This window comes from Semicossyphus pulcher, unplaced genomic scaffold (assembly GCF_022749685.1).
Source record: "Semicossyphus pulcher isolate SPU_LCO1_2020_fin unplaced genomic scaffold, fSemPul1.0.p SCAF_14, whole genome shotgun sequence".
Lineage (NCBI taxonomy): Eukaryota > Metazoa > Chordata > Actinopteri > Labriformes > Labridae > Semicossyphus > Semicossyphus pulcher.
In genome coordinates, this window is record NW_027211648.1 from 24218832 (window position 1) to 24238864 (window position 20033).

The 20033-nt window shown below is 39.8% G+C and overlaps 1 protein-coding gene across 2 annotated transcripts in view; it reads left to right on the forward strand.

Annotated features, from left to right (window-relative positions):
- Positions 1-3646: 3646 nt before the first annotated feature.
- Positions 3647-20033, forward strand: part of LOC138591556 (uncharacterized) — a 28132-nt gene continuing 11745 nt past the window's right edge. For both annotated transcript variants that reach the window (XM_069662190.1, XM_069662191.1), the window contains exons 1-4: positions 3647-3756; positions 13200-13275; positions 14429-14708; positions 14979-15238. In XM_069662190.1, coding sequence (XP_069518291.1) covers positions 13210-13275; positions 14429-14708; positions 14979-15238 — 606 coding nt within the window. In that variant the 5' untranslated portion in view covers positions 3647-3756; positions 13200-13209. The remainder of the gene's footprint in view (positions 3757-13199; positions 13276-14428; positions 14709-14978; positions 15239-20033) is intronic.

The following is a 20033-nucleotide window of genomic DNA, read 5'->3' on the forward strand; positions in this document are numbered from 1 at the left end:
GGCATTTTTCAAATCGGTTGTTAGCTTTCAAAATACATGTAGTTATGTTTAAAGGGATATATTCATGTAATGTTTTCTTAGGGTGCAGAAAACAGAAAAAGTAGTTTATAGTGGTCACATGAAGTGAACAGACTTTGGCTCTGATGATGAAACAATGTCTTACTGCTTATAAACCCTGAGCACACTATGTTAAAGCCATACCACCGATCACAGATGAAGGAAATACAGTGTGTTTCTATATAACAGAGAGGCATACTAAGAGGTGCATAAAGGGAAATTAGCCTTTTCTTTGTGATAATCATATTCTGTTTCTAGCTTTTGTTTTATTTGAAGTGAGCAGAATCAGCTGTCACAAATGTCACACTCAATGGGAATCGCATCACAGAAAGACAGAAAAACATACATTGAATAATGTAAATCAGTTCATCAGAACTTTACTGCACAATGTTCAACATTTACATGTTTGGATGGGTGGGGAAAAGGGTGAAGGGAGGGGGTAAGGGGGGATAGGAAGGTAAGGGGTAAGGGGGGTAGGATTGGAGGGTAAGGGGTAAGGGGGGGGTAGGATAGGAAGGCAGGGGAGGGGGTTCAAGTAGGGGAAGGGGGGAGGGGTTTCTGAAGGAAGGAGGTTTAGCCGTGGCTACCCTCTTTTCTTTTTCTTCCTCTCTTCTTCCTCGCCTTCCTCTCTTCTTTCTCGTTCATTTCTTTGTTTTCACTCGTCTTTGTCTCCTTCTCCTCCTTTTGATTTCCAACGAGCTCCGTCTTTTCATTGGGCTCCATCTTCACCTTTTCTTCCTTCTCTTCTTCCATATTGTTCTCGACCCCTTCCTTCATCTGATCTCCAGATGATCCACATGAAGTGAACAGACTTTGGCTCGGATGATGAAACAATGTCTTACTGCTGTAGCGGATGATCCGATGATGAAGAATTAAAATCATTAACTCCTTAACAAAAACTGAATCTTTTTCTTCCTGTTCACATGACCTCTGGGTCAATAACGACAAGTGAAGCCATCTAATTTATGGCTCTTGTAGGAGGACGACTTTCCTTGATTTCTGGCTAACATCAAAAGACTCACTCGAGCAACAAGATGGAGATATCCAAAAACTGTAAATATGAAAATAAAGAACTTTGTGATTAAAATGTACATTTACTAATATGTTATATGTAATAACCAACTGAAGCTACTGGACTGATGCGTAATGTTGATTGTTGATTCTAAATGTACAGAGAGGATGAGTGTTATCTGTCCACTCTCTGTTCTGTGACTCTCTGAATTTAAGGAGCTGAGAATTGAGTTATGGATTATTGTTACATAATTTGATATTAATTAGTTATTAATTATTAGTCCTTTGAGCCGCTACAACATGTAGCAGTACAATTTCCTTCACACTTATTATTCATCCATAACCATAATATATATATATATATATATATACACTTTGATATTTTATGTACTTTAGACCGCTTTTAACTTGATCTACAATGTAGAAAACGTATTAATTAATTGTATTGCTTTTGATGATCAGAACAGGCAAATATATTATAAGACCATGAGAGGCTATTGATAAAAAAAAAAAATATATTGTTTGTATTTTCTTATATGTTAAATATGCAATTATTGTTGCATCAATTGTGTTGTGGGTCTAAATTGACCACATAAACTTTCCTATACTAAAGGAGAAAAGTCCATTCAATTTTCCTTAAACAACACTTTGTTTTGGTCAATCACACAAAGGGCCCTATTTAGACGGTGGAAGGTGCACTGTCTAAAGCGTATGGCGCTAAGTGATTTAGGCTCCGTCTGACACACTTTTGCTCGTTACATGACGCACAATCTGGGCACAAACCGAGGTGCAGAGCACAAAGCGGTTGGCTTAAGTCCCTGGATTATTCATAGGTGTGTTTTCGGCATAACATGAATCAAACCAATCAGAGTGTCAGCTGTCATTCCCTTTATGAGCCTGGTGCGCCTGCATACAGGTGTGTTGCTATTTACACGGCAGATTTCAGTCATTCTTCTTACATAAACCGGACTGCGACCGGTATATTCAACTTATTTCTTTCCACTGTGTCCTTGAACACACAGAAAAAAACACAGGTCACTGTACGATACATGTCAAAGCACGGATTGATGTTAAAGCCAATGAAGCGATTCCACTGCCCAACAGAAACTAAACTTAAAAGAGTAATGCTGTGTACATTAACGCATGAGGCACATCATCATAAATTATTTACATCTCCAGACGGACAGGATCTTATCTTTATTAAAGTTCTGTGTGCTGACCATCAAAGAAAGGTAGGCTTTAAATGTTCATTTACTTATTGTTGCTGTTGGATTACATGGCTGTGTTGTCTCTTGCGAGAGTAATGGAGACTGGACAGTGTATTAATATCTGTGGGCACAATTGTCGGTGCCACAGGGAGTTATGTTTGAGTATGGTTGTATATTTACCTCTTAGTTGTGTGTGTGTGTGTGTCCATTTCTGTGAGTAGCTATTATAGAGAGCATGCATCAGAATGAGCATGCCTTATGGAAAGCTTTGTGTCAGTTTTGGTTGTTTTTGGCCCGTGCGTGGCTCCAGCAGGAATCTCCCTGCGGTGAAGCAGGTGTGTGTGTGGAGGCAGCGGTGAGCTTGTCCACGTCTTCCTGCACTTCTCAGCAGATCGGTAACAAACCGAAAGCAGTATCATGATTTAAGGAGACGAGGGAAACAAAAGTTTGCAGTCCCTTAAACAATGTTTTTCACTGTATCCGCAAACACACTGCTTTTTCCTTATGAGTAGAAGCGCTGCTGTGCGTCCCATGTGAGTGACAAGCAGAGACTCGTGTTGTGAACTCTCCGATGTATGTCCATAATGCGCCCTCTAAATAGCAGAGACAGACTGCGCCATAGGTTTAAGACTTTGGACCAGATTTTTGTTGGTCTAAGGCGCAGTCACTTTTTGCGTCCTCAAGATAGCAACGCGCCACCCGATTGCCTGACCACAACTCATTTCAAAACCAACACGCCCATGGGCGCTAACGGTGGCGCATCACTTGCTATTTACACAATGTGGGCACTGGGCTTGAAAATGACGACTGCGCCGGGTGGAAGATAGCAATGACACTGCACGCTTGGGCGCTTTGCGCCGGGTGGATGATAGGGCCCAAGTGTCATTTCTAGCTAGGTGTGTGTCTGTGTGTGTCTCTTTAATGTCAGAGAAAGTTCTGCTGACACTAGATGACCTAGCAAGAAAGAGTGGGAAGTGGAAACACCAGAAGGAAACATGTCTGACCGGTTTTAAGAGCATTGTGATTATGAAATACTGAATCATGTGATGAATGTACAAAATCAAAGTGAAAGTGTTGTGACACATTGTATCAGACTATAAGGTTAACCTTAACCTTCCTGTACCTTGGAATGCTGCACTTGCGCCAAATAAAAAAATTGTCGCGGTGGGGGGCATGCGCCCCTCCCCCCTGGACAAGTAAGACTATTCTCTTTGTCTAAAGACCCTTGATGGACAATGTATTCATCTCGTCTCCCTCTTGCTCTTTGGCTTGCAAGCCCGCCCATTTCCTAGTCTCCTCCCTTCCTTCCTCCCACTGCCAGTACAGGTATATCAGCAGTAGCAGTCAGCAGTGTTTGTGCACAACATTAGTCGTCCAATTTGCTGCTATATTAGCCGTTTGGCCTGTCAGTAGATGCTCCTGGTGTGGACCCCCTCGAAGCTCTCCTTCCCCTCAGGTGTCTGTGGCTGCAAACCGATCGGTATGTACGCTTCCTGGTTTTATCCATCTAGCTCTCATTCTCAGCATTAATATACACCGTAAAAACTGTAACTTAGATCTAACAAAAAAAAAGTCAAAATTTCTCAACCAATTTTTGGTAGTTTTGTGAACTTATTTTTTGAGTTGGGAAAATCTAGTAATATTGACTTTACTGTATGCAACAAATTTAAGTAAGTCAACACCCAGCAAACATTTCCTCAACCTGTGTTGCAGCGAACGCAACAAAGTCCAATAGATGTCGAGTCACAATGTGACTATATTTAGAGCATGTGCTGACATGAAAACATGATCTTGATTTACAGGGAAAATGGTGTAACTTAGACACACTGTTTAAAATAACTACAATTTAACTTTGAAACATGAATGTGTTAGCACTTTCTGGCACACTATGGAGTGAAAGATGAACAAGAACTTATTTAATGAGGAGTAGAGGATTAAGAAAACCAGGACACCAGATTAGTATTTCTTTTACAGAATATACTGCCGGCATTTATGTAACATAACATTTACTTTGTAACAGTCCTCTACATTTTCTTTTAATACAATTTGTTCATCAGTTCTTTCCCTTTGTACTGTCCTTTTAAATACAGTTTTAGTTGCTCCTCCAACCAACTGAAGTTGTGGAGAACACTCAAAATAAAGGTTCGGAGCTCTGAGAAAATAATGAAACCAAACAAAATAAAAATGTTCTACCTGGATAGTGTGTTTTTTTCTTTTAATTGCAATGTTGCAAAATATAAGCGCTTATACGATGGGACAAAGAGATGAAGCTATATCCTCCAGAAAGGGTACTGTTCCTCTGCACTCTCGTTGTGCGTCCTCTTCTTCTCTGTTGCACGCCCCCTGCGTCTTAGGTATTCATCAGTTTGCTCAATATCTCTGTTTTTCCTCAAATCAGTGGATACAAAATATATATATATATATATATATATATATATATATTATTAGGCCGTTCTCCTCTAACTTTCTTACCAGATCTGGAATTAATTTCTTTCCAAAATACAAGCCCCAATCATTGGCCCACTCAGTTACTTTCTCCAGAGCTCCTTGAATTTGGCTAAAAACGTAGGGGAGGTTCCTCCCTCGCTTCCAGATGGCCCCATCATCTGCAAATAGGGAAAAAAACAAATCTACTAAACATAACATTCAGTAAAATGTTAAAAAGGACAGGCTAATCACACTTCCTTGAGGGGTTCCACTCTGCACCTCAAGTTCCTCAGATAACTCACTCCCAATCCTCACCTGAATTGACCTATTACATAAAAGATTCTTGATCCAATTAAACATTGTTCCTCGGATATTATAGATCCATGTTCGCAGCACTTCGGCATCCGGTGTGTTCCCGGCGTAAAGCTACTCAGCCAATCAAATCTGTCACTCAGATTAACATCGCGACTGACCCAGTGGGTGTGTGAGAATACAGATACAGACTGAAGAGCCAGCCGACAGGAGAGTTACAGAGACACAGTGGGAGAAAATAAGTGAGTTAGGATTAAGTAGACATGGCGTGCTCTAAAATGAGAGCAGTAGAGAAAACCGAGCTTTTAAGACTGGACAGACTCGTATATGTTCCGAGACTGTGGGGATTATTAAACGCGGACATTGTCTGACACTGACACATTGTCTATGTTAACAGAGACTCCGGGCTGCAGTTTAGTTCACTTTATTGATACCTGAGAGTTACACAGAGCTACATCAGGCTTCATCATCATGACTAGTTTTCCTCTTATTTCCGCACTTCTGTTCTTATATGTATGGTATGTGCCCTCTCCCTCTCCCCCTTGCTCTCTCTCTCTTCAGCAGTCCGTCAGTGTACAGTGCGTTTAAATGTTATTTATTTCATAGTCATTGCCTGTTTTAAAACTCACCATGACTAACCATGAGAAAAAGTTTAATGCAACTGCATTTTGGTAAAACATAAAATACAATTTGGCAAACATAAAATAAAATATAAAGTGAATCCCCCTATTATGGTCAAAAACTTGATATTCTGTCAGGAGGCAGAGAGATAGCAGCTTAAGTGAAGAGGTAAAGGTGTCTCTCTCTTTCATTTGATTTCTGCATGGACAACATTATACTACCAGTAGTACCAGACATTATATTATTTGTTTTCATTTACAAATAAAGACACTTCCATCACAAACTGGGGCATAAAATAAACCAAAAATACAGGAAATAAAGGTTTTGACACTCAAAATGTCCTGGGTGAGACCCCCCAGACCCCACTATATTTCCTTACCAATATTGAAGTATTCATTATTATTATTGTTAAATTATGAACGCTCTGTTTAAAAGTTATAAGAGTTGTTGTAAAAACTATTTAGCCTAATTGTATTTTCTTTATTTGATTTGACAGACGTTCAAAATGTATAAAGGTATGGTACTGAATCATAACACAGGTCAGACATTATGATGTTCCGGACCTTTGCTTAAGAAAAAAAATCTCTAACTGGACCTCTTTCAAGTTTAATTGAGTACCCCTGCTTTAGACGCACAAACTCAGTTTCTGATTTGAGGGAGAAAGAAATTATTGGAAATTGGAGATTGTTCTTAAAGCCTGTAAAACCATCTTGAAGGTGAAAGTAAACTTTATTATCACAATGAAGAACTTAAAATCTGGGTGAAAAACGTATGTCAAGTGGAGTGTTTTAAATCAATGTGCTTTATGCTGAAAAATGATGGTTAAAAAATAATCATAGAATAGGCGTAATATTAAAAAATGGGAGTTTTCTGTGCATCTGTGAGCCCACAATAGGCATAAGATCATGCTCTGTGTTAGCCTATTCAGTCTCTAATGCCCCGGCTTAGATTCTGGTTGCATTGTGGTTCTGTTTTTGGACTCAATAAACCTTGTTGCATCAGATCCTGCTTTTCCTCATCTCATTTTTGAGAGACTTTAATTATGTTTTGATTTGAAGGTGTTTTCTGCATTCTTACATGTCAGTGCTCAGAGACCTGTCATCTCATAATCAATCCATGCATTGTTAAAAAATGAAAACTCATTAGCAAAACTAAAAAACTAACAATGTATTATACATGGCATGTTTGATGCGTTTTCCAACCTGAAGCATATTAAAACTACAAATCATCATCCCCAATTCAGTTTCCAAAACAAAATCTTTCATAAAATTTGGAAAGATAAGCATCAATATGACAATTCTCATGGGAGATTCTTCTGACTGAGCACCCAGAGGCTTCTTTCCTAAAGCATTTCATTCTGGTCCCTCTCTGTACACACTACATAGCAAAGGTCCAAAATCCTTAACACATGTAAAACTATGATCATAGTTATTTAGAAAACCATTTTTTAAAAGACTTCACTGAAATTTTAATAAAGACCATAAAAAACTCCTATGAGGGAAATACATTTGTAATTCTGTGACTCACCCTGCATGTCTCCAGTTGTCACTGTGGTGGTCCGAGCTGAAACAAAGAAGAAGCCGATTTAATGACATCCTCATTATCCAACAGAGTGTCTAATGAAGCATGGAATTGCTCATTTATTAAATTAGGAGCAGAGTAAATATTATGATACATATTCATGAACTGGAAGTAACAGTACTTTAGGGAGGACAGATTGTTTAAATGTTCCTGCATTTATCAGGAAGCATGAGGGTCAGATAGATGAGACGATTTTAGCATTCATTTCAAAAGCAGTGATCAGCCTTTTGGTTATCTATTTACTGTATCACAGTTTAACAATACTCTGGAAGTTAGGCTTATTTTTACCTTTTATGCTAAGTGCTGCATGGTGTATTGATGTTGGGTCTTCCTCTAAATAAGAGTACGGTCTAGACCTGCTCTTTCTGTAAAGTGACTTGAGATAACTTTGATTATGATTTGGCGCAAAACAAATAAAATTTGATTGATTGATTGATCAAACTATGTTTCATTGTATTCGGTGAGCTATTGCTGAGTATATAATGAAGTCTTTTGATCAGAAACGGGTCAAATTTCACCTGAACGCAATAGGAGGCTTAACAGGTATGTACAATTGGTTGTTGTCAGCGTAGCAGTGGAAATTTATGCCATAATTACGAATACTTTAAGCAAGAGGCAGAATGTATACTGCCTCTTAGAGAAATGAACATTCAATTCACGGGCAACAGCTCTGGTGGACATTCCTGCAGTCAGCAGACATCTGTGGCATTGTGCTGTGTGATAAAACTGCACATTTTAGAGTGGCCTTTTATTGTGGCCAGCCTAAGGCACACCTGTGCAATAATCATGCTGTCTAATCAGCATCTTGATATGCCACACCTGTGAGGTGGATGGATTATCTCGGCAAAGGAGAAGTGCTCACTAACACAGATTTAGACAAATTTGTGAACAATATTTGAGAGAAATAGGCCTTTTGTGTACATAGGAAAAGTCTTAGATCTTTGAGTTCAGCTCATGAAAAATGGGAGCAAAAACAAAAGTGTTGCGTTTATATTTTTGTTCAGTGTAGATAGAGAATAACAACAGTCTCCTGGTAAAAGCCCTGACCAGGACTCAGATTAGCCGTCCCTCCACTGAGCCATGTGTTGGTGTGAAAAGAAAGGGATTATATAAGTATATAATCTTTCATTCATTCAAGACAACCATATATATTTTTGATAAAGCATTTGAACATCCACTATCCTGTAGGGGTAAAAGTCTGGAGTCCACCACTGTGTGTGTGTGTGTGTGTGTGTGTGTGTTTGTCACAGAAAGTTCCGCTGACACTAGAAGTCTCAGCAAGAAAGTGTGGGAATTGGATACCACCTAGAACACCAGAAGGAAACATGTCTGACCGGTTTTAAGAGCCTTTGATTATGTAATAATGAATCATGTGATGAATGTACAAAATCAAAGTGAAAGTGTTCTGAAACATTGTCCCGAACTAAAAGGTGAACGAAGTTAAAAGGAGGAGAGAGGGTTGAGAGAGGAGCAGAAATGTAAGTGTTTTATGAAGAAATATTGTGTATTCACCCAAGGCCCACCCATCAAATTCTTCAATTAGAGAAGACGCCCCAGCTCACTGTGCTAACGCTGCATAGGCGGTTTTACCACAAGTCTTAAGTAGACAATTGTTTGGGGCCTCGTCCAATTCAAAGGGCCTCGTGAATCTGTGTGAATTTGTGACTTTTTTTTAATTTGTGAAAATGGTTTTCTTTTCTTTTACTCCAAATGAACAAGAATCTGTATTAGATACAAATAAACCTGTCTATTCTACATGTGGGCCTATCAAATTAAATATCGATATTTGCAATTTGCCAATATTTGTCACCCACATTTCACATTTAATGGACTATTCCACCTTAACCTTCCTGTACCTTGGAAAGCTGCACTTGTACAGGTATGTACATACATGTGTGCCAAAGTAGAAATACAAGCTCCCAAGTGTTTTCAAAGTGGAGCAGAGACAATAAAGAGAAAGAATGAAGATGCCCAATTTAAGTCCTTCAAGAAAACTGCGAGAGGCTCCACAGACGAGCAACAAGTCGTCAACATGGGTATAACAGTTGTAGTTGAAGGAGCTAAGCTAGCTAGCGTCAGCCCACACCAACAACTTCTAGCTTTACTACTCCTGCTGGTTGCATGGATCAACAACAGATCAAGCTACAGTGTGGGAGGAAAGTCTTAGAGGCCGCACAGAGAAAGCAGCCCAGATATAATATAATGCAGCAGCCCACCACAAACTAGACACCCGCTTCAGCTCAGCATCCAGCAGCAGCAGCAGCACAGAGCGACCTGAGCAGCAAATCTGAATGAGAACGTGATTATTGGTGAAAATTGGTGTGGCCAGAGAAATTGACATCAGGAGAGAATTGTGTTTAAATCCAAAAAAACCCCCGTACATATTTGAATACGTATTTGATTCCCCATATAAATACAAGATATACCTTCCTACATTTTTCTACTTAAAATCCTTACTTCTTCATTCAACCAAGGCAGAGAAGAGAGTTTTGCTTCTTATACCTATTTGAACTTTTAAAAACACTGACAAGCTTATCAACAGTTAGGCCATGTTGTTCACATCATGTGTTCGAGGCGGTGAAGGCTTGACAGAATTTGGGAACAGAAAGAGAATTTAGGTTGTGAGAGAGAATCAGTGTGGTGGGTGTGGGGTAAAGAGAGAAGTTGAACCTGGAAGAGTGCTGCATTTGGGTCAGAGGCAGCAAAATCTAATTTCACATCCTGCTCACAGAAACCATGGAAGTCAATCGAACGGAGTTTACATGATTCGGCCTTCGGTTGCAAATTATAATAAAACTGGTTAAAATGTGTAATAGTAAAAGCTCTTTAAAACGATAGAATAATTAAAAACCCAGAGTCCAAACAAATCACAGAAATCAGAGACCTTCAAGGAGGATCGGAGTCAGAGGATTAAAACACACACACACGCTCACAGGGTTGGGTAGCAGTCTGGTTACATGTATTAGCCTGCATCAGTCAGAACCTGGCAAATGTAATCAGATTACATTCCTAATATAGTGGTTTTTCTTTCTCTTGTATTATTCAATAGCATGGAGAGAATAATTCTACCAAATCTCACACCCTCCTCTGAGAACGATCCATTTTATCATAACCTCATCCTTTTCAACTTAAGAGCCTCTCCGTCGCCAATGGTTAAAAATTCTGTTTTACCTGGACAACATTCTGGTGGTGAGCAATTAAGAAGCTTGTCTATGATCCACACCACCACACTGGTCGTTCATCTGACTCGACTGGGCTTTGCCAACAACCCTTTGCCATGTCACGTTTCTGGGCATACAGCTGGATTTGGTGGCCTTCACAACATCTCTCTCTCCCATCAGAGAAGGGAGGATATCCTTTCGAGTGAGAGTGAGTGAGTTACAGGTAAACCGGAAATGTCACTGAACGACCTGGTGAACGAATGTAATGAACGAATCTTTCAGCTGAGCGAGATCCGAAGATCCGGGTCACTGAAGTGAACGAGAGCTGACATCTCTAATGTATTCCCTGTTTTCTCAAAATAGGGTGGTGCCCCGTTAAATACCTATGATAGGTTAAGTCTTTTAATTAACGTTCAAGTTAACTTCTCGTCAATATAGAGTGCAGGCATTCTATCACGAGTCTAATTAATTATTAAATAATTAATCGACCGATTTACACTACACCGCGACAGTTTATTTACCATTTGTGTCATCTGAAACATTTTGGTGATATCTTTAAGTCTCTTACTGCATGCTCTGTCTAGCCAGTTTAAATCAAAGTCTCCCATAAGGAGAACTTCTTAACTATCATATTTTTCTAGAATTGCAGATAGATAGTCAAAGAAAACATTTGTGACAGTAGGTGGTAGATAGACTGTGAATACAACAAATGACATTTCATGGGATAATGTAATAGACACACTACAGGGTGTTTTCATCAATATGAATTTCTTTGCGTATTCTCTCTTGAACATAAATAAGAACCCCGCCCCTTTCCCTTTACTTCCATCTTGGCTGTACACCTATTAACCTGGAACATTATAGCTAAAAGAGTTGTAGGAGTTAACCAAGTTTCTGTGAGACCAAAAAATCAAGGTTTCAGTCAGTCAGTAAATGTTCAAGTTGTTCAGTGTTTGGAACAACACTTCATGTTTAAATGTCCACCAAAGATCCCTTTCCGTTTCGTTTTCGGGTTCTATAACACATTCGCGTGATTTACAGTCTGAAACAAAAACAAAATCGACTTTCTGTTGCTTAAAAATTTTGGCCGATATTTTGCAGATGGGACATCAGGTTTGCTGGCTTGTTTATACCTTGTAATCCTGGGGGGAGAGTTTGGTGAAGGGGGGTCTCCGGCTTTGCCGCAAGTACGTGGGAAACAGCTGACTACCAAAAATTAATATCATTTATCTGTCGAGAGTCCGTAAGTCCAGGATTTAGGTGAACGTCCCTGGTTTGTTGGGATCGCTTTCTGACCATGACGTTCATGTTGCCGACATCGGGCACACGCTTTCCCTTCATCCAGAACAGTGGAGTATATGATGTACTGACTCCAGGAAACACGAGGTGCAGCGAGATTCCCCTGTGAAGTTGCATATGGTGGTGAATGCACAAAAGCCAGTTTCCCCACACATGTATGACCGTGAGAATTATCAGATACGGGGCGAAGATTGTAAAATGTGATAGTTCCTTGGTTTTGATGTTTTACAAGTATGATCTGCATGACGCCCATTTCCACACACATGCAGTTAGAAAGTCTCCCAGTTTGTCTTTAGAGAGGCGGGGAAGAAGTACCAGCTGAGTTGCATTGAAAAGACAAGTGTAACCCAAAAACTGTATGTGCAGTTGTGCACTGCACCCTGATCAGAATAGAATAGTTGAGCTATCTCCATCTGACGCCATCAGACTCTTCAGCCTGTCTTTACAGCCTATTGCTTAGCAAAGATCTCAAGGCGATTTATTTTGTTTAATTTTAACCTATAGGCTGCTTCTGTAACATTTTTACATTAAAGATCTTGGATGTCAGAGGATAGTGTGTAGGCAAGCTCGTCCATGATTTGCTGAATTTTCTCTGTGGGACTCCCCCCGCTGCTACACTGATATATCGGCCATCGCTGGTTGTTGGGCAGCCGATGGCCAGTTGGACAATGTTTACATATTGTCCAACCCTAATGGATAGAAAAAATACATATATTTTTCAGAAGAAAAAATATAGGACTGATAAGAATATTACAAAAAACTGCAGTTACGTAATGCAAAGCTTATACTACTGAATCTGCGGTCAATCTACATTTGTTTTTTTGTTTGGACCAGAGAAAGAAGACAAGCCTAAGCAAGCTGCAAACAAAGTCCAGTGCTAGTTGAGACCAGCATCATGCTGTAAAACTAAAACCTTAAGTTTTCCTTTATGGACCAACTTAAGGGATTTATCTCTTTATCTTTATGGTCCAATTTAAGAGATTTATCTCTTAATTCCCAGAATCAGTGCTCATTCAGGGCCCAGCTTCAGCAGCCTGACATTGTGTTTCATCGAGAGAGATCTAACTTTTTGATTGACATCGACAGTGTTACTGGTACATTTGCGAGGACTCAGAAAAGAAAATTACACCTTAAGAAGAAGCTAATTATGCAGTTAAAGGTACAGTTGGTGCATACCAGTACTTGGTTTCTATGAAAATAAATGATCACACAATAAATCATCTTGGTCATTCATTTAGTTGTTCCTGTCTACCAATGCTCCTCTATCTGGGCCTTTAGATGCTTGCAGACATTGACCGATATATTCCAGTATTGCTGAATTCTGTAAACTGCACTGATTTGAATTTAAACCTCCCTCCATCATTAGTTTTACTGAATAGCACCAACCAATCCTTCTAAACAAATTTCAACTAGTCAAAGCACAGGTTTTTTTTAAACAATGTTCATCAAATGTTATTGTGATATGGCAAAGATTGAGTACTGTCCCACTCAGCCATGTCTTAAAGCTGTGTTTCTTTAACAGATCCTGAACCATGTGGCGTAAAGTTTCAATCAGGAATGAAACTCCTTACACCTGGTACTACTCTAAACCCTCATGGGTGAGTTTGTTTATTTGTTCATAATAGCAACTTTGTTCATAGTTTTGCAGGATTAAGTATGCTTATCAATTTGAAGTAATCTTTATATAAATAATTGTGGTCATTCTTCTGGCACCCTGTATGCAGGGTTAGGGTTATGTCCCTCTTGCCTGTCCTAGTCTTTATGAGCCAGATAACAAGCCACGTGAATCATCTGGTGTGATTGGTGTTGGTGTTTTTTTTTTCTAAGATCTTCACATTTTTACCTTCTATTTCATAATTTAGGACCAACAAATTCTCATCCCTTGCGAAGTTTTGCCACATTTGGTCACATTCATCTCCCAGTTAAATGGTTACGTCCTTGAAATCAAGTCTTCCACTTCTAAATTTGTGAGAGATTTGAATATTTTAAATAAAGATAAACAAATCTGAGTTTGGGTAAATATTCATTTTAGTTTTAAATAGTTGGTAATGTCAATTTAAGGACATAAGGGTTCTCAATATCAGCATACCTGTCAGTCTTTAGTGTCCAGAGTGAGACATACTATTGAAGCATGCAGCATGTCCAAAAAACGACGCAAAGGTCCTCCATGGTGTTGATATGTGTTGTAAACGGGCCCATGACCACCCTGGACTGATCTCCAGTTAATCACTGAGCTGACTCATAGAGACAGACAACCCTTCATGCTCGCATCCACACCTACGGGCAATTTAGAGTCACCAATTAACCTGATAAGCATGTCTTTGGACTGTGCTACGTAAAAGTCAAATGAAACTCTCACCAATAATGAAGCAAGCATCATGTGAATATACATAGAGCTTCTGTGTAAAAAAAAACCTTTGGCTGGTAATATGTCAAAATTATAGGGGGATGGGGCTCTCAATTTCGCGTTTATATTTAAATTCCGTTTTCATGTGTCCAGGTATTTAAAGAGTCCAAATGGTCCACCTGCAACATTAGGTGTGTTATTACAGGAATGGCAGCAAGACCAGGAAATCATAAAACACTATACTAACAACATTTTATTGAATTGAACTTTTCATTTAAAAATTTACAGTAGCATCTTCAAATTTACATATGAACAACATTTAATGTGAGTGTTTTCATGTGTGCAGTGATATTACAATTAAACAGCCCGGTTAATCATAATGATCTTTTTTTTTTACCTCTTAGACAGTTCCACTTCCACTTCCACTTCTACCGCTGTATGGCAGGATTACATCGTTGGCAGACCAACCTCTTTTGAGTGGCAGTAGTGCAGAGTATAATGTGGACTCGGCAATCTTCTGCTATTTGCATCTGAGATTCAACAGTCATGATGGGAATACTTTGAAATATGAATTCAACAGCTTTAAAGGCAGTCCCACGTTTACCATAAGAGAGAGCGGTGACCGCTCATGCTTTCAGCTGCACTGCAGCACAGAAAGTGAGGTTGCACAGTGTCCCAACTATGGTGAGTTGTTACAATTTTTCATTCATGTTAGTTGCTGGTGTAACATAACATGTTACATTGTGACATATAACCCCCCAAAATACTTGTTAATTAGCCCACAACGCATACCTGTAAAGGTTTCATACACTTTATACAATTTTACAAACAGTAATGTAAAAAGTATAGATTGTAAAGGTTTTATATTGTATTTTTACACATTAAAAACAAAGAAATATCCTCTTATGGAACAAATAAAAAACTAAAACTAATCGATTCAAGTCTTTTCAACAGGAAAACAGGAGGATGACCAGCGACAAGAACAGCAGCGAAGACAAGAGGAAGAGAGAAGACGACAGGAGCGGCTGGAACTGGAGCACAGGATTCAAGAGCAGATAGACAAAGAGAGTGAGATCTTCAGAGAGAAACTGTCTCGATCTAAGGAGAGGCTTCGTGAAAAACTGAGCCTCAGGGCTCAGGTGCATCATCATGAGCACACACAAGTTCTCCACCAGCAGATAGAGGACGATGCAGCTGCCATCGAGAGGAATGAGGTATGTGGCACTTTTAAAATCAATGTCTCTATCAGGGGTCAGGACCGTTTTTACCCAAAGAATCCAAATATCTTTTACAAATTGAAACATTTTTTCAAGAGCCACAGCGCTTATACCATCCCAGTGTGGTTGGTCAGCTCAACATAGTATTTGCCTCTACATGCTTTGCTTGGTGAGGCCTGTTGACAGGTGAAAAGCAAGGTATGGCTAGGATATGGAAGGATATGTAGCAGCAGATGTGCAAGCTAGGCTTTGACCTCTCAGATTAGTGTTCCTCATGTAAACAAAGGGACAGTTTAGCCAATGACATTTATGAATTAGAAGGTCAATTATTCTGTAAAGCCTGCCAACACACCCTTGTCCAGTAATGCTGTGAGTTTTATTTAACATTTTAAACTATCCCAAATGATGTGAAACAGCAAAAAAGAAAACTAAAGACATGAAATCATGTTTTTGTTTTTTTTACCTCTATCCTAAACTTAAAGATATGAAATCATGTTATATAGCATTTGGCTTTGCAACTTGCTTTGCCTGCTTTGGATATCATGGCGTCCAATAAGAGAATTTTTCATTCTGTGGGGAAAATTTAAAAATCTAATCCCTAAGGCCCTGTTAATGTGAACCATCACCCATGGCATGTTGCCTGCCACCGAATGCTATCTAAAAGAGATTCATTAGCCAGGTTGGTTTTTAAACATGAAATGTTATAATAATATGTTAGATTGAGTTGTTCATTATGGACATATCGATGAACCTGATCTCTCCACAAATCTAAATGCAGCTGAAACAACGCTTTTCTATCTGTTTCTCAATCTTTTCCTGTGTCATCCTTGTGCTGCCGTTGATATCTACTTCTTCAGGTGCTTAACAACGCACATCGTGCAATTAAAAACCAGTTTTCATCAGAAGATAATCGGGTAACACTGTTTTAAGTCCTCCCTTGCAGGTGATGTGTGAGCTGTCTACAAACTATCCATAACATATACAGAGTAGTTCCTTAAGTAGTAGTTCCATAAACAGACAATCCATAACCCAGATTAAATCAAGTCTGCTGATCTTATTTGGAGTCTACAAGTTACCGTCTGTAGACGTTTACCTACGAAGTTACTAATTACTTAAAACCTCAACCCCAGCCTGTTATAATGAGTTGTAGTGTACTTTGACCAAAAGTGCAGAACCAGGATGCAGTTTGTAATTGGAAAAGGTTTTAATAAGGAATAACAGTAAACAGTTCACTTGAGATGGTGGTTGAGTTGGGGTATGAGAGGTGAGCAGGTGAGCAGGTGAGCAGGCGGTGAGTGGCTGGAAAGATGAACCGGTGTCTTGAGAGCTGAGGAGGGCTGTCTGGTTTCAGAGTTGATCCTGAAGCAAGGATGAAGGAGAAAAAGATTACTTAAGGCTTTCACAAGAAACAATACATATATCCACAGAGGTAGACTGAACAATCTGGCGATGAATGACTGAAGAACCAGGGTATTTGTAGACTGCAGGATGATGGCTTGACGAGGAACAGGTGAGCAGGCTGAAGCAGTCCAGAGGTGTTGATTGGCAGAGCAGGTGAGGAGATCTGAGGATGACCACGCCCAGAGACAGATAGAGAGAGACAACAAGAAACACAAGGGAAGGGAACACAGGGAAGAGGGGCAAACCATGGCCTTAACCATGGCTGCATCCCAAGTCTCTTATTTGATAGCTCCTCGTTCCTCGCTCCTCGCCCGAACCGGAAGCAGTTCCGGAGCCGCCATATTGAGGACCGTCTCAAAGCTCTTATTGCCACTCGGAGGATCGAGGAGAGAGGAGGGAGTTCCGAGGAGCGATAAGCATACATGGATACACGAGAACAGCCTCCACGGAAGTCTTTTACTGGCCGACACGCCCCCTTATTAGATATCAGTTAGTGATTGGACGCTGCAGCAGATCGGAGCACATCACCGGAGTTTCATATCACAGAGAGGAAAAAGCGGACCTTAAAACAGAATTTACAGGGCGCCTTGAAACCGACTATAAACAACGTCGGTATAATGAGTTGGTATTTGACAACCTGTGATCCTTTAGAACTAAATATTGATCATAACTTGTCGTAAAATATATAAAATGCAGTGAATAACTGCCGATTTGATTTGAGTCAACATCTGAGTAAAAATAAGTTGTCTAAAAATCAAAAGTAGCAAAAACAGATTCATTTCTATTAAATTTAATCTAAAGAAATACCTCTTGTCATGATCAGTTATTCCCCTGCTAACTTTTATTACGGATGAATGAATGAATTCAGAGGGAGCAGGAGAGTCTCTCTGTCAGCAGGTAACAATTTTTACGTGTGAGAGTGATCATCAGTGAGGTCGAGTTTGATCAGCGTGACGTGATTTATATTTATCCTGAAACTTTGAGCCTAATAAATCATTTTCATAATTCATGAACAGACAGTATTTGGGCTGATTAAATAATGAATTTAGATCAGATTATAAGTTATCAAAAATGTAAATAATGAACAAATAATATAAAGACATAGTGCTGGTGAGAAATGTCCGTATGGCTCTGCAACAGGAACACAGACTGCAGCCTGTTCTTCATGTGCAGGTGTTTGTTACACAGGTTACAGTTTACAGAGAGAAAACACTGTTACTATGTGTTTTATTAGAATGAATACAGTGCACATGTGTACAGACACAAAACAGCTGTTAAAGCAGACTGACAGCTGATCCAGCGGTGATCAGCTGACACGATCATCACAAACGGACGTCGCAGCACATGCCGCTTCATCGGAAAGGACGTCTCATGTCTCTTAAAAAACATTCCCTCGTTTCATCTCTCTTCTCTTGGTTTCCTCGCGTCACTCCATGCATCTCTGGTGGGAGGGACTAAGACGCAAGTGAAAGACACAAGTGAAGGAAACATGGATGCAATTTAAGAGACTTTAGAAGCAGCCCATGACACAAGGCTCTTCTCATTTCTCAGTTTGTACCTCCTCGAGTCCTTTCCTGGACTCCTTTCCTCGCATCTTAGTCCCTCCCACCGGAGATGCGAGCAGAGGAGGCGAGGAAGAGACACGAGGAGAGAGGAGTCGAGGCAACAGACATTTAACAACATGAGACATCCCTGCTTCAGAGCTGTCATTTAAAAGCGAGGTCAATTAAATGTGATGTGTGGCACAGCTGCATAATCTGTCTGTTTTGTTACAGCCTGCTGTTTTTTTTATGATTTCTGTCAGCAGAAGTGTTTATGACAAGTTACCTTTAATTCACTTCACAACGTGGCATAATGTCTCGCGAATGTACGGATGTCATACATGTTTATTTTTTTATTTAACACACACACTCACACAAATAAGAGGAACATTTATTATAATCCTCAAGCATAACTACGTGGCACCAACAATCGTGCCCACAGATATCAACTGTCCAGTGTCCGTTTTATGCACGCACGTGAGCATACAGCCGTGTGATCCAGCAGCAACAATAAGTAAATAAACATTTACAGCCGACCTTTCATTGATGGTCAGCACACAGAACTTTACTAAACACGAGATCCTGTCCGGACCTGACGGCGTGTCTGCAGATTTAAATAATTAAGCAAGTTACCTGCTGTGCCTCGCGCAAAAATGTTATGTTTTGTTTCTGCTCAAAAACAGTCAATACATGAACATCAGGCTGTGGAAGCTTAAAATAAAAACTCCACGCCTACTCCAGTCCTTATTTTGTAGGAGACAATTTGTCTTCTGGTTTTGATGAAGAAATAGCAATTTGTGGACATGCTGTGGGTTAGTCTGGTGCGCACTCTGTTAAATGTGAGACACGCCGCGGAGAATACCTGCTCAAACGGAACAGGTGTCCCAGGAGCAGAGATATGCAGCAAAAGGCTCCTGCCATGGTTTGTATATTCCAGCTGTGTTACACGCCTCTTTTTATGTCACGGTGCCGAAAAGACTTCCGCAAAGGATACACCGGTGTATCCTCGCTCATAGCTCCTCCGGCAAGCCTTCTCGATCCTCGATCCTCTCTCCTCGAGATGCATTTTATGAATTGAGACATCCTTCAAGATGGCGTGCTGAGATCGATTTCCGGGTCACAGGCAGGAGGACCGAGGAGCGAGGAGACGAGGAGGCACAAAATAGAGAAATAAGAAATCCCAACCTTAATGTTAACCTTAAACCTGACACTATCTCTAACCCTAATAAAATAAAATATGCTAATAATCTTGTCTTTCACTTTATTTGGAGTGTCCAAGTTCATATCAGTAGTTTTTTTTGAACCACTTAAATCTCCAATGTGCGTTCATCTTTGTAGTGGGGGGTTAATGCACTGCAACTCTACTATAATATATCTAGATGTAATTGTTGCCGAAACAGTCTAATGTCTGTATTCACATTCTCAATAACCTGAGGAAGAGTTGCTCTTCTGTTTTTCCTTACATGTCACACTAATCAGCAGCATCACGGTCATCACGTGTGCATTGGTTGCCATTGTTTCTGCCCCTCTGTACTGATGTCTTTCCCACTGATCTAAATTCAGATAATAAAAACAATGAACCCTCTTTCGAAGTCACTTGGATCTTCTCCTATTAAAAACTTGATACAGAATCAGAATCATTTTTGTATATGCCACAGAGCATGATAGGATGTTAACTGCTTAACCCTCCTGTCGTGTTCAAATCTGACCGATTTACAACTTTAAGCAATCATAAATATTGTTGATATCCTCCACAATAGGAATTTGAACATATAAAATTGCTGATCACCATTTTCATTGATATTTCAGTGGTTTAGTCAACTTTGTAAGACCTGTGATGTTCCTGGTCA